Source organism: Cheilinus undulatus, linkage group 1, assembly GCF_018320785.1.
Source record: "Cheilinus undulatus linkage group 1, ASM1832078v1, whole genome shotgun sequence".
NCBI lineage: Eukaryota > Metazoa > Chordata > Actinopteri > Labriformes > Labridae > Cheilinus > Cheilinus undulatus.
The window spans coordinates 34,665,058-34,680,805 of record NC_054865.1 but is presented as its reverse complement, the minus strand read 5'-3'; the positions used below and the strand labels follow the sequence as shown (position 1 = coordinate 34,680,805).

The 15,748-nt window shown below is 40.0% G+C and overlaps 1 protein-coding gene across 1 annotated transcript in view; it reads left to right on the top strand.

The window, feature by feature from the left end:
- Positions 1–4,336: 4,336 nt before the first annotated feature.
- The window catches only part of phlpp2 (PH domain and leucine rich repeat protein phosphatase 2), a 58,229-nt gene continuing 46,817 nt past the window's right edge, over positions 4,337–15,748 (top strand). The window contains exons 1-2 of the mRNA XM_041788523.1: positions 4,337–4,667; positions 7,373–7,653. Of these exons, the coding sequence (XP_041644457.1) occupies positions 4,455–4,667; positions 7,373–7,653 (494 nt within the window). The 5' untranslated portion in view covers positions 4,337–4,454. The remainder of the gene's footprint in view (positions 4,668–7,372; positions 7,654–15,748) is intronic.

The window sequence follows — 15,748 nt, the reverse complement described above, 5'->3', positions numbered from 1 at the left end:
ACCGTCGATACAACGTTATATCCCCCAATGGACACGATGGATTATTGAAACAGATTTACATTGGATACCTCTGTTATACTGAGACAAGATGAAACATACTGATGGACTTCTTATGAGATAATACGTACTATTTATAGACACCATGTTAATGTCGTAGCTTCAAACTTTGCCAAAATATCTTCAGTGGTTCATATTGTGGTGTAATTACTATATTTTAAAGAAAATTATCATTTTTATTGTCAAACAGTGATTTGTTGTAATTTAAATTTAAATTTAGAAAACAAGCTTCCACATTTATGTCACTAAAGGCGCAGCGTTGAAAATCCAAGTCCCACAAGGCAATGGGAGAGTCAGAGTGGATGTCCCGCCTGAGGAAGTTTGCAAGCACTGCGGCCTGGCCTGCAGGTGAAGGCAACAGGCCTGCTCCCAGACAGAAGAAGTGGCATGAGCTCGTCTGGTGTTGTAAAATAACATCACAGGCGCCTGAGCAGATATGATTCAGTGATCAGAAACCGGGATACTAGTTTTTCTCATGTATACGGGAATATGAATGACCGGGTTTCTCTTTGCGCATGTAAACTCGGTATCCCGATTATGATTAAAACCGGGATATGACTCATAACCGGGATACTCGAGATATTACAGTATCCCGGTTTGGAGAAACCCGCTTTTGCTACCTTTCCAAAAGAAAACGGGATATTGTGCCATGTATACGCAGTACCCCGTTTTCTCACACTTGTAGACTACCTGCGCATGCGCAACTTCGATTCATCTTCATTTCACTTCAGATAGGATACTGTAAATACTGCGTGGCGGAGGAACAGCTGAGCTCTGCCCAGAGAGAATGACAGCTGAGAGGCTGTCTGCAGCGGATCAGTCTGTGAACTGACGGCAGTTTTGTGTCAAAACGCGCTCATATTTAGATCAAACGTGAACTAAACAGTTTAATATGCAGCCATGAATGAAACATGAGCGTATTTTTACTGTGGAGACAAGAGAATGACCGCAAACGCCATGAGTCAGCGGGAATTAAAGCTCTGTGAGCTGAAGATGGAAAGACGGCACTCGGTAAGAATCCTGAACAGAAACGACGACGCTTGTGGTGTACTTTTCAAAATAAAAACATAACCTTTTTCAAGAGCCACTTTGAGCTGCCCCCGTTTTATCAGGCTTTTATTTTGAAGTGGTTTCCGGGACAGTATTTAGTGAAGTCAGTCAACTGCAGATTGCTTTGTGCTTTCTTGGCGTCTCAGCCAAACTTTCATAGGAGCGGTATATTATCCAGGGAACACCGGACTATGTAGCTGGAGAGTTGAGTTTTTTTTCCTTCTTTTCTGAAATACACTGACAAAGTGAAGAGTTCCCCTTTATTCAACGTCAACCAACACAATAAAAACGTCTGTATATTAAACACATGGAGCGAGGCAGCCTTACAATTTCATGGCATGTTCCCTGTTGTATTTGACATAATTGATAACGATGGATTTTATATAGGCTCTTTGTTGTAAACAAGGATTATATGAACGTGAGTGAATATTCCGCCAAAAAAAAACCCACGTTGGATTAGTATGAGAGGGTTGTAGCCAAAACCGTGGTCTGTCCAGGGACCATGGCATCAGCTACAACCCCTGCTGGAGAGAGACCATGGTCCCTGGACAGACCATTGAATCAGCTACACCCTCTGCTGGGTTTTTAATTCTAAACCAGGCTAATTCAGAGGACTGTGACTTCAGCAGAAATCAGTCCACGACATGTTAACAATTAGTATCCAAAATTATTATTAGCCTAGTTACCAAAAAAGGTGGTTAGGTTGGAAGTAGCAAAAGCGTATCAGTTAGCTAGCATATTGCCAAACCTGTAAACTTTTTAAAGCGTCTTACAGTCGACATTTAGACTCTTGAAATACTTATTTTTTATATGGCAAGAGTAAAAGAGTTATTAATGACACTTAAGACTCAACCCATGGATATATGGCTGTAAAAAATATTCATATGGTGTTATTAAATTAACTTGTTACTAAGCAAATCTAGCTAATCAATTCACTAGCATAAACGTTGGCTAAAATCTTAACGATGCCATCCATTGTCTCACAATGGATAGTCAAACTTTTGAATTACATTTTAATATTGGATAAGGTTTTACAGTGTCATTAATAAGGATGAAGATCTATCTAATTGCCATACGGATGTTAAAAAAAATAGTAAACACCAATAAATTACCATAGGTTAGGTAACCAGGTTGGTAGTCAGTAAGGTCAAGTTTTTTTTTTTTTTTTAAAGAATCATTCTTCATCTGCAGTTATACAGATTCTTTGAAGAGCATTCACCCCCTTGGGTGATTGAAAATTTTATTGATTTTATAAATCAACCATGGTGAAAATGATTTTTTTCATTTTTTGACCAAAAAACACTCTTTGGTGTCAACGTGAAAATAGATGTCTACATATTAATGTCAGTCAGATAATATGTAATGTAAAATAAGTGACTGCATAATATTCACCCCCTTCAAATCAGAATTTAGATTCAACTTTGGCTGCTATCACAGTACTGAGTTACTTTGGATAGGTCTTAATCATGCTTGCACATCAACACTGTAATTTTACTCCATTCTTCTTTGCAAAACTGCTCAAGCTCTGCCATGTTGCTCAGGGATTAGGCATGAACAGCCCTTTTCAGGTCCACCCACACATTCTCTAATGGATTGAGGTCTGCCATGGGTTGCACCAGCTATGTGTAAGTTCAAACGTAGCCTAGTTTGAACGGAAGTTCTTACTTTACGCTCCCCTAACATTTAAGGTGTTGCACCAGCTGTGATAGTTTCAACGTAGGCTAAAGTTATAACTTAAATCTTACACCTAACCCCTACTAGGTGTAAAGTCCTCTGTCTTGGCTATGGCTGTCATAGTGATAGCTCTAAAAAGTGATAACTCAGAGAGTGACGAGGAGTTGAGGATTTTAACGGAAATTTGGAGTCAGCACTGTGTTCTCCATTATTAGTAACACAGTTGTTTTCCATGAGCGGAGTTCATTTCCGCCGTCCACTGTTATATTATCTCGTGTTGATAGCGATTTCACCACTGGATATCAGTGTTATTTTATACTGGCTCTAGGTTTAGGCTGTAGGCTTCACAATACTCACATAGGCAAAATGCTTTGTCACATTTTTCATCCACACTGGATGTTGTTTGATGATTAACGGCAGTTAGCAAGCGTTATTTTTAGCTGTTAGCATCTGTAGCAAACAGGGGTTAAAAATGCTTTTCAGTGATTGGTTAAAGTAAGAGAATACGTCATATCTCCCTATATTTTGTCACATCCATTTGTTTTGCCATCTATCTTTACAAGCCTGGCCTTAGAGAAGCATCCCCACAGCATGATGCTGTCACCACCATGCTTCACATCAGGGATGTTGTGTTTGTGTTGATGTGCAGTGTCTGCCAAACATAGCGTGTTGTCTGATTGCCAAAAAGCACCACTTTGGTCTAATCAGATGAAAGAACTTTCTCCCACTTAACCATGGAGTCTCCCACATGCCTTTTGGTGAACTCTAATCAAGAATTGATTGGTAACCAGGAGTACTGATTAACCAGCGACTGGACCTTCCAGAAACATGTATCTTTATACTACGGTCACTTGAGGCACATTCACTGCACTCAAGGGATCCCAGTTTCACTTATTGTGAGACTACTAGCATTATTGAATTATGTCTGATACTTTAAAGGGGATAAATATTTCTGCTGTCACTTTTTTTACATTACTTTTTTTTACATTACTTTGTAGAGATCTGTCTTCACTTTGACATTAAAGAGGTTTTTTTGTTGTTATTTTAATAAATAAAAGAGTAAAACATCCAAGGGGTGAATATTTTTATAGGCATTTTATCTGTTGTATGAAATTATTAATGTTTAATATGTAATGTAGTGAAATAATCATTTGCCAAAGAATAACGTTGTAAATTATCGATTGCGCAGCATTAATATAACTTGTGGATCACTCATTATTATAGCCAGATGTTGCTCGCTTATTAACGAAAAAAAAAACAGCGGCATTATAAGAGCTTTTAAATATAAAAGGAAAATTACATCACTCATACTGTAATACAAATGGACCTACAAACTCAGAAACAGACAGTAGATGAAGACACGCCCTTCAGAGGGCATATCGTGATTTTTCATTGTGAGCAGCATCAAGTGGTAAATGACTGCCCTGGGGTAAATGTGTCAAGTCTGCCTTCAGAGAGGGGCAGTGGCTGATGAATAATAAACACTCTGAACCCGCCCATTTAATGTTTATTGATCAGCTCTCCAGCAGGCCTATCTGACAGCGGTCAGATTCAGTCTGGATATGGCGTCGCAGCACCGACACAGGATGAATTTTCACCTCTCCGTGGGAATTTGTCTGTCGCACACCCGGACGGCGCTTCTTGGTTTTTGTCGCTCTTAATAGGGATCATACATGGCGATGGAGGACGTGGATAATAAGACAGCGGTTGAGGCGGCTAACACCAAAACGGGCATCAAGAAAGGAGGTGATGTCGGAGATAACGGGGCTTGCATAGACAGGCAGCCGGACACGGTGGTCCACCAAGCGGGGCTGAATCAGACTGCAGGTCGCGGCAGCCGCAGTGGTCATGGAGCCCATGCTGCAACGGGGATCCGAGTGCTAAAGGCAAGTCATGAACGAGAGAAATTACAGTCTCTTTGCTGCTATAGAAGATTCAAGCCTCACAAAGTGTCCGATAAATATCTCTATATGGTGTTACATGTCAAGGCTTTATTACATTGCAGTATGTGAGTCAAGCAGGGCAAAGTGCACGAGAATGAAAACGCATCCTTGTAATATTATGTAATGCCTGTGATACCTTGTGATTGATATCCTCTGGTTGATGATTGATATGAGGATGATTGCCATTAAAAGAGGAATGTAGCAGAGCCAATTAACAGCCACAAACCACAGTGACACACACGTTAGCTCACACACTGAAGGCAGTTAAAGCTTTTACAGGGAGGCCCATTGCTGCACACTTTAAATGAAATTGTAGGGCAAGATACATGATCTATAATGACACATAATTCCCTTAGGAAGCAGCCTGCTGTGATTGTTTGTGCTAGACAGACACATATGCACACAGAATGTGGCTGTTGTTCAGTTTTCTGTATGCATAACAAAACTGTAGATGAAGGGATGATGCTCAGAAAATCAGAAAAAAAGGAAATACACCCCGCTCTAAAAAAATGCATCATTAAAGAAGTTAAATGGATTTTGTCTGAGTTGATAAAACCTTACTTTTTATCTTTTAAAAGTTGTTGGCTGCTAAAACATTGGACTTTGTGTATTACATCATGGGATAAATCCAAACCCTACATGCATGCAAGTTTGTGCTTAAATATGGATGATGGAGAGTACAGTTTGTATTATTGCGACATACCACGTCATCTGTAAGCCTAAATGGTAACTCCAGTAAAACTATCATTTGCAGACAAATTCATCTAATTTCATTAGAAGGGAATATAACATACAGTGTATTTATCTACTACTCTCTGCTACAGGACAGGTTAGCTGAACATGCACACTCTTAACAAGCCAGGCCCTTTATCACAGTCACAGTCATTTATACCTGGGAGCTGCCCAGTTGTAACTGGTCTGACCACTGGGTGATTGCTGAGCAGACATCAGTGAAGTTAATGCTTCCCTTACACACTCCTTTGATAAATTAAAAGAGCTGATTAGCAAATGGGTTAAGCAGTACACCTGAAGCAAATGAGACATTCAGACTGACCTCATAACAGTTACACTCTCACCTCATTAACTTCTGTAATAATGATGCTCAGATTATTTCTGCAAGTTAAACGTGGCTATAATGCCCCTTTCCACCTCTGAACATAGTCTCTCTGTGGTCTAAGTGAAATGCCAGCTTCGGTCAAGATATAATATGGATCAGTCGCCATAGAAGGTTTTGACCCTGTATAAACCATCTCTAAAAAGACTTGCCCCATCTCACCCCACCCATCTCTTCTATGGGAGTGTACTGACATGAGCACAGCTGTGTGCTATCAGAGCAGGAGATAGAATTACCAGTAGAAAAGCAGGTATCATTATGATGACTCTCAAGATGACAACACAAGGAGTGCAGATCCTGTTTAGTTTTCAGACATTAACTGTGATGGCTTCTCAAAATTTGGGGGTTCGTTTATACTCTGGATACCCAAATATATGAGCAAAAATACTAAAAAGTTGGGGTTTTTAGTGCTAAGTTTTTCCATGATCCTTGACAGGAGATAAAAACAGCATGACCCTGCTCATTATATGGAAGACAACATAATTATTTTCACACATTTTATGAAAATAACGTCAACGGGAAACTAAGTTGTGTTGCAAACCATTCAAAATTCATTGATCCATTAGTCATATAATAGAACATGAAATATTATCTGAACACTGCTGTTGATATTGAGAGGCTCCCCAAGTGAATTGATCAGTGTAATTAAGAGAGTATTAATTGAGAACTTCTAAAAAGCTATTTAAAAAGAAATAATTCAGTAGTTATCTAATAAATTGTCACAGCTCAATTTGGGTTTTAACTGTTGGCAGGAACAAAATAATCACCAACAGTATAATAGAAAATGTTGCAGGTCCCTGGAAATTGTGGCCAGGAAACTAAGGCAAAAGCGACATTTTTTTTTATTTAATCGATGACTATGGATTTTCCCCTGATTTTCATCACTTGCAGAGGTCTAAGGTGCATCCTTCACAGAACAGAAAACAATGTAAAGTTTGTGCATCTTCTACAGAGCCCAGGACAAGAATAATGTATAGATTAATACATAGCACAATTCCTTTGTTGTGCCTGTGTGTCTGTGTTTCATAAGTTGCTGATTTTACAGAGATGTTATGACATTAGCAGAACATCAGCCATTATCACATTTATACGGTTTAGTGTTGCATGATATCAGAGTTACATTAGGGGACTGCACAGCCGGCTAACATCTCTCCAAGTGATTAGGCAAATGCAAACAAGCCTTTTCAGTAAGTGTTTGGCTGAGTCTACAGAGAACAAAACAATTGTTACTATCCTCAATGACAGGATTTAAATATTTTACACAAACTGGATATTGATGATTATCATTAAGTCCATGTGCCCTTTCCTACTCAAGTGCAACTACATGGAAGTTTAGTTAGTAGATTCTAGAGATTACCTAATTGTTATCTACCAACACATATGTGTTTAAGTAATCCCATCTAGCACCTATGGGACGGTCAAGATAACATTTTGAACAACCCTGAAGCTCTTTAGACACTCTATGGGTGTCCAGCATGCTGATATGTATCTATTGTCAACCCATGTGTCATGATGACTCTTTCTATGTCAGCAGCGTAACATGAAGCGGAATGGGAGTCGGGGGTGTGTTACGAGGAAGACAAGATTTGGATCTCGAGAGCGGGACTGGCTAAAAGGGGACACCCAGAGGGGCTGTGTGTGCCTGTATGGGGGGACAGTGGACCCTCAACCACCTGTGTCTGGCCCTCAGGCCTCCTCCACCCCTCAGACAGACCTGCAGCTGGTGCTGTGCTCCACCAGTACCACAGTGGAGGAGCTGTGTGCTCAGAGAAATGGACAGGGGCTCTATGTCCAGCTTCATGGAGACCTAGTCAGGTAAATACACACAAACTTGGACACTCATTTGGAAAATTGTGCCTTTTTTCCTTTTGGCAAACATACATTTGAACCCTGCTTACAATTTGGCATAGATGTTTAACTTATTTTCTTAGAGACCTACTGTGGTTAAGAGGTTATAAATCTTTTCTTTAGCATAGTCAGGAGTATTTCAGAGATCCTCACCCCATATCTGCACAACAACAATGGCTAAACCTTTATCATTTACTCTGAATAGGATTAAATCATGCATGCAGCATCTTACAGCTGCAGTTCTGCATCAGTGTCTTTATTGGATCTATTCAGTACAGTGCACTAAAGAGCACCCAGCAGCTCCCAGCAGAATGTTTAATCACGTACTAACAAAGATATGAAGAAAAGTAAAAGAAATAAATGACTTCATGTGATAGAAGATGCTTTAGTTGCAGTTATGTGAGTACAGTGCAAGTGAAACGTGATGTAATGCAGCTGGTTTAGACAGCTGCATAGGTTTTAATGGGAGCACATCTCAGCAAGAATAGACACAATGAAGCTTAAATAGTTACAGTTGTCTACAATTACATACAAAAAGCTATTAATACTTTCTATTTTAGAAGTAAATGTCTAAACTCTCTTATTTATTTAATGTATAACTCAAATGTCCTAAAATAAACCATGTATAATACATGATGTTCTTGGTCTTTCAGTAAAAACAATGATTGACAGTAGCATGAGACTTCTATGAATGTCACCTTATTTTTTAAACACCCAAAATTGGCTGTAAGAATGTATCTAATTGGACTCAAAAGTAATTTTAAAGAGTGAGGTCATGTGAGGTATACAGTATACCCTGCTTTACTGAAGCGGTATTCATTTGTTTATTGATATTGTCTTTTCATTCCCAAAAAGCCATATGGTAATGTTAGCTATCACAGATAGTTAATTCACTTTCTACCTCATTCTCTGAACATTTATCTTTCCCCTATGTCCCTCTGGACAGTCAAATACATCCAACTGGTTTCTTTAAATAATTAATGACATCTCAAAGTTAGAAAACAGTTTGAAATGTTTTAGATATGATACAAATCATTAAAAGTATATATCTCTGGCCTGGTCTTTTTTGGACATTTTCACACCTAGAGGTTAATGTTATACTTCTAAGGCAGACAGCCAAAAAACATGAGTAACTCAAAGATCCCACACTCCCGCAGCACCTCACTTCAGGAGATCCTCAGGGAACGTGACTGTATGCTTAAGCTCTACAAGACTTATGTTGACTGAAAAGGCAAAATGACCCCTTGATTAACTGCGAGAGAATAAAACGTTGGCTCACTGATCCATGACCAGAGAGGAATCTGGGCCACTCTGTGTTTTGCTTTCCTGGGAATCCTACACAGAGATATAAAAAAGAAGCGTCTGAAGAGAAATCAGCAATAGTGTAATCACAGTCACTTTTAGTCGTAGTATTGTTTCACTTGATTGATAAATATCTGAAGATTTTGCAAGATGTATATGTTCAAGCAAAAATTAAGCAGATTTATAGTTGAGAATTTAAATATTTTTGCTATATAGTATCATCTGGAATATCATAAAAACCATGGAAGTACTTCTGCTTTACTTTTTATACAGAAAAAAAGAGACTGGAGGATGTTTGGTTCTGTTGACATGAAGCAGTACAGCACATAAAACTGCCACCTGCCAGAGACTACAGCCAGCTTAATTAAAATTTAATATGGGAATATTCAACATCCAGAAACAGGGTACTGGGAATTTAAGACAGCCATTTCTCTTCAGCCAACAAAGAATTCAGGTTCTACAACCAGACAGCAGATAGACAAACCATTAAATCTAGGACATTTAAGAAGTGTATTTGTTTGTTCAATCCATTAATGCTTGACCTTCTACACTTGTACTTTCTGTAATTCTTATGCTATTATTTTTGAAAACATAAATTCCCTGTTTGTTAAAGATTTATTTTCTATGCTCAGTGATATCAGTGAGCATCATGAAAATTAGAAACTGCCAACAGAGCTGAGACAAACACTGAAAAAGGATTTGTATTTAAGGGCATGAGTGAAGCTTTTTTTAGTGGTTTTATTTTTATAGCTTATAGAGATGTGCTGCATACAGGGGGACATAGTCCTGATTGTTTCCTGATGAAGTAATGCTGTACTTTCACTTGGAAAACCTCCCTCTTAAGATGAACATGCTTTATGAAGGACATGCAGTATGTGCTTTTGCCAATCCATTTTGGAGCCAGACATCAAGCTTACAAGCAAACAGTACCAACGTGGTGAGCAGAGGAGTTTTCCACTCCTTTTCCCAGCATTGCATCCTTCCTTTGGGATTCCTAATGGTTCCCAGGGTAGATGGCATACGTAATCCCTCCCACATGTTTTGGGTATGCCTGGGGTTTCCTCCCAGTTTCCTTTCAATTGGAGACTCCCAGACATCACAGCTTGCTCCTCTCAGAGGAGTTAGCAGCCTGATACTGTACCACAGGCCTTAAAACTGACCAAGCTCCTCCATCTGTAATTTTAAGTTTGTTTCAGCTACCCTGCAGAGAAATCTAATCTCATCCATTTTAACGTGCTATCTGCACAGTAAGAGATCAGACAGATTTCAGTTTGAAATGCCCCTATGATTGGTTCTGAAGGAAACGTACTCAGAAATCAAACATCTTGTAAGATACCTGATCAGGGCATGGAGATAAAGTTTTAGGTAAATCCTTCAAGATCAAGTGGCCACTGTAGACAGTCAGGCGCAACCAAAATATAGGTCATTTCCACCAAGCGGTCCGGCTCAGTTTGGCGCGGAATGGCAGGCATTTTTTTGTGTTTCCATATAGCAAAAGTTGGAAAGGGTCCCAAAAAAACGACCCGTGCCATCCCACCCTTCCGTAGGGGGTACCAATTTTACCTATCCGTACCAAAAAGGTGGAGCTACACACACAACAATAGGGGGTTATACTGACGTCACATTAGCGCGCAACTCAGCTGCTCACCTCCGGGCTGCAAAACACGGACGTCTGCTCTGTGAGGAGTGGGCAACAACGGGAGAAAAATGGACTAATATCTGCTTAAATCAGAAATATTTGGACTTGACGGAGGTCCAAACTGTTTCCTAGTCTATGGATATTGATATCTGGCCACAAATCAAGTTTCCTGATGTTTATCTGGACCTGATTTTAAGAACACAAAGCAGAGCCTGAAGGCTCGCATCAACCTGGTCTATCTGCAATGGATGTGAAATTGAATTAATGCTGAAGTTTTGTGAATACGAAGCCTTAGAACTGTTGATTCTATTCTGTAATTAGTTATTAATTTAATTCTTACTTTAGGTAACCTGTGAAAACATCGCTCTGTAGTGGTTGGACGTGTTTGTAAAACTTCGGGCTGCAGCCTATTTTAAAACACGATCAGTGCACCCAGGATTTCTGACTTAATAGCTTGATTTTAACACCAGCTGAACTTTTACTGCATTTTTAATGTGGCAAATTCTCACAGTACAGCAGAGTAAAGTCTGTTTAATGGTTATTCCCTACTGATTTCTGTCACTCATTCTTTCTACAACTCTGTGGCTGGACCAGCTGACTCGCGCTGACTGTGACTTCACATGCATAGCTTTTACAGCCCGCCCACCAAGTTTAGCATACCAAACCATACCAAACTGTACTGAATCAAACCGGACCCCCTGATGGAAACAAGGCTAAAAAGGACGTAGGGTCATTTCTTGTTGGATAACCTCTGAAAAGGTGGAGGAGAGCAAGTTTGTTAAAGCAATTTGAACATTTGAGCAATGACACTTCAATGAGGAGACTTAATACTAGTTAAACAATAATTTATTTTCCAAATTTCAATGAAAGAGAAATGTGTGATGTCTTTGGCCATTAAATTCTATTGTGATGACTTCATACCAGTATTATAGTCAAGTCCCCAAACCTCGAGTCCGAGTCGAGTCTCGAGTACCTAGTGTTTGAGTCCGAGTCACCAAAGAAAAATCCGAGTTGAGTTCGAGTCAAGTCCCCTTTATCTGAGTCTGAGTCCGAGTCCAAGTCGAGTCCCCATTACCCATGTTCGAGTCCTAGTTGAGCCCCAGGTTTCCTAAAACCTAGAGCCAAATTAAATTAAATTATGAATCATTTTTAAGCAATTCCAGCTTTCCTGGTGGGTTACGTTGATGTGTTTTATTAATGTATAAATTTCATCAACTTTTTATTTTAGAGGACGAGAGGAGCTGTTTACAGCAGTTGTGTAAATATTTCTCCTTTAAAATGACTTGATTTATGCAGATTTCTTGCTAAAAACTATAATTCCAATTTTTCGGTGTGACATTTGAACACATCATAAAAAGGTCTTAACTTTTTCCCCCCTGTAAAGCTCTAAAGTCTGAGCTGTATTTAAAAACATCATAATTTGCCACCTTGTTTAGCTCACTAATCAGCGTTATCCCGCCGATGTTAACTCACTACGAGGGACTCACTACAAGGTTTAAGAGTTTTTATCACTCTGGCCAAGACCAAGGAGGATTTCTGTACAGCAGCAACAGCAGCTAATATGACGAGTCGAAACTGTTCAGCAGCTGATAGAGATTTTCAGTGATTCAAAGGTAGGCCAGCTGCATTTTAGTTTAATTTATTGTGAAGATTACCGAAGAGAAGAGCCACAGCTTTAAGCTACCTATCAACCTATCAGCTTCTCTCTTTGTCACCAGGCTTGCCTGCTCCTCTTGCTCTCTCTGCTCTGGTTGCTTTCACAGACAGCAGGTTAGATACACGTGACCACGCATGCAGGTTAACGCATGTGCCGGGCGCTGCATGAACAATGATCAGTTATGAGGGGTTTTCTCACACAAAAACAACATATAACAGAATAAAATATTCCTAAGAAGAAAAGTTTTGAGTCCTCCTCTTCATCCTCGAGTTCTGATGCAGTTAAAGCTCGAGCCCGAATCTAAGTCTGAGTCGTCAGTGCTCAAGTCCAAGTCGAGTCACAAGTCCTCCAAATCAGGACTCGAGTTGGACTTGAGTCCGAGTCCTGGACTTGAGTACTACAGCGCTGCTTCATGTACTCGAAGGGGTTGTGAGGCAAAAAGCAGGAATAGGATACCCCCCTGTGGAGTCTAGACACAAGTGGTGGAATTGATAAGGGATGCAGTATAAGATGAGGAGTAGACTTCATAATAGTTGGACTGGTAACTAGTGAGCTGGCTTAAAGGGTGAGACTGAGTTATGCAGGATGAGATAAGCAGAAGACCTGTGAGGATCTGACTAGATGCTAAATCAAAGTGGCTGGGGTGGAGGAGGGTTGCAGCGTCCACACCAAAACAATTGCAGAAGAAAGGATGACATTTAAAATATGACAGGTGCATGATGATTGGTCAAACAAGGTTGTGGAAGAATCTGATTAGCTTAGTTCTTAAGGTAGTGAATGCCCATAATCACCTGATCACTAGGGCGAGAAGAGAGAAAGAATGGAAGAAGGGAGAGGTATGAATAAGTAGAAAACGTCTTCCTGCTTGCACTTTTGCCGAGCTACATTAGTGTTAGTATTAGTAGTAGGATTTTGCATTTGCTTGATCATGAAACGTGAAACCATAACAAGGTTTTGTTTGATTGAAATTTGGACTTTTGTGATTCTAAAAGTTTTGCTGTACTTGTTCCGAGTATTTTTTATACAGGGTACCTGCCATTAGCACCATGAAAGCCACTCATTACCAAGTGTACACAGCAGGGAATTTTCCTTTTCTTCTTGTCTTTCCTTCACAGCAATATCTTTATGTCAGTGTTTGGTCTCTGTGGTGAGAATTTGAATTTTGCCAAAGGATCTGTGATTGCTGAGGCATCACATCCCCCGCCAGCTAATAAAATGTAAAATACACCCAGGTGAAAAGAAACACATTTCTCCTGTGGTCTCCTTACTTGTAAACCAAGTCAGTCAGCACACCCACACTCATTTTCAGTTGTGTTTTTTTTTTAAATCTAGATCTCAAATCAGGTAGAAGGGGCTGGAGACATACTGAGGCTTGCCAGAAAATCTAATAATAATTGTAGAAGTGTAAAGAAAAATGTCAGTTGACCTCTGAATATATAAACCCACACAGCTCAGAAAGGTCTAATTAGGTGAAGCATGAAGTGAAAAAGCCTTTGTGTGGGTACATCATTGTTCCGTATACCTCACCTGTCTTTGTTAGATTGGCCACTGTGTATGTCTACAGTGATTCGAGAGACACATTTCAGTATTTTCTGAGTAATGTACCTCCCACTCTCAGGTTGAATAAGCCCACTGGGTGGCACTTAGCAGAGTTTTAACAGTGTCTTGCAGGATTGCCCAAGGTTGGAAGATTTGTAAACAAATGAGGCATGTCTTCGCTAAGTGTCAGCTTCAGTGGGAATAGTCAACAGAGACAGTCAGTCATCCTCCTCTTGCTGCTTGGGACCTTCTAAATCCTGCATTGAGGAGTTAAAGACATAGCTGTCTGAATTATATGGCGTGATCCACCAAACCAGAAAGGCTGACAGAGGGAAGACTGATGTTAGCTTAGCAATGAGTACTAATAAATGTTTTTCTAGTTTGCCGTAGTGTGTGTACCAATGATGCTTTAAGTGTTTTCTGCCAATCAGATAGTGATAGATCCATATTTTGAAGCCAGTATCATTAACTGGCTGCATTTGTCCAGCTGTACTTTAAAAATAGAAATCAAAAACATATCTTTACTATCACAAACTTCCTTTATAATGCCTCAGTTCTAAAAAAAAGGCCCTGTTTATGAGATTACGGAGCATAAGTAAACCTTGGCTTTCTGTTGCAAACCTCTGTATTTCTAACACGAAAAACAAAGACACAGAAAACACAGGCTTGATCCATCTAACTTTAGTTACTGATATAACTCACCACAAAGTGTCTTTTTTTGTACTGAAAGCTGTCAGAAATGGCTGCCTCCAACCAAAGATAACCTCAGATAAAGCTTTAGCACTGCGTCCATTTTGCGAGGATTGGACCACCTTTCTGTATGAAATACAGAATAAAAACAACCCTAGAGACTTTTCATGTTGTGAAATGTGTTTTCACTCTTCTGCTGACCTGCTTCGGCATGACTATGTGATGGTTGCAGGGAAAGGCTAACTTCTCGTGTGACTGCTTGTATACAATAGCTGCTAGTGGAGTGATTAGCTTGGAATTAGCCACAGCAGCACTTTGGTCAGAACTGGACAGCACTGACTTTAAAAACAAGCGCTGAGGGCACCACTGAAAACTTTCGATGACAGAAAAGGTGTTTTTGGTCTTCTGCCGACCTGCTTCGGCTTGAGTTTGTGATAGTTATGGGGAAAGGTTAGTTGTTGTGAGTGGTTGTATACAATGCTTGCTGGTGGAGTTAATAGCTCGCAGGGGCACTTTGGTCAGAACTGGACAATATGTCTTTATTAAAAAAGGGCAGAGAGCAACGCTGAAAGCTTTCTGTGACAAAAGATGTTTTCACTCTTCTCCCGCTCTGTTTCGGCATGGGTTTGCGATTGTCATGGCGGGGTTTTCTGGTGTATCCAGGGGCTGCTGCTGCAGTAGCTATTGGCTCAGATGTAGTTTTAGGAAAGCAGCAGTTTAATCAGAACTGGACTACATTTCTTTTTTAAAACAATTGCAAATAGTCACACTAAAAGCTTGTCTTGGTGCAGAAGTTGTTCTTTCAAGTCTCCCAAGTCCTGAGCAGCCTTGGTATTAATTTATTTCAAGCTAAGCCATTAACAATCTAAGGCAGCGGTAGCCTGCACAAGAGTAGCGCATGTGCACTACGGCATCTTTTGCTCTGATGGCCCATCATGAATATCGTAAAAGTCCTGCCCTTCCCAAAAGCTTTCTATGGGAGCATTCCCATATGATTGTAAAATATATTCAATCGATCTGGCCTGTCAGGTTAGTTTTTTCCTGCTGACAGGGCAGACAATAGGGACAGCGCAATTACACACCCCAAAAACTAATCACTCTGCCAGAACACATAATCCAGTCTGGCATTTCAACAGGCATCCCAGATAATTGCTGTCATCCAAGTTAAAGGTTTTACCTAGTCTTGTTTGTGTTGGTGTTGTAAAATGTTCTGTCGTACATGCAGCACATTCCTG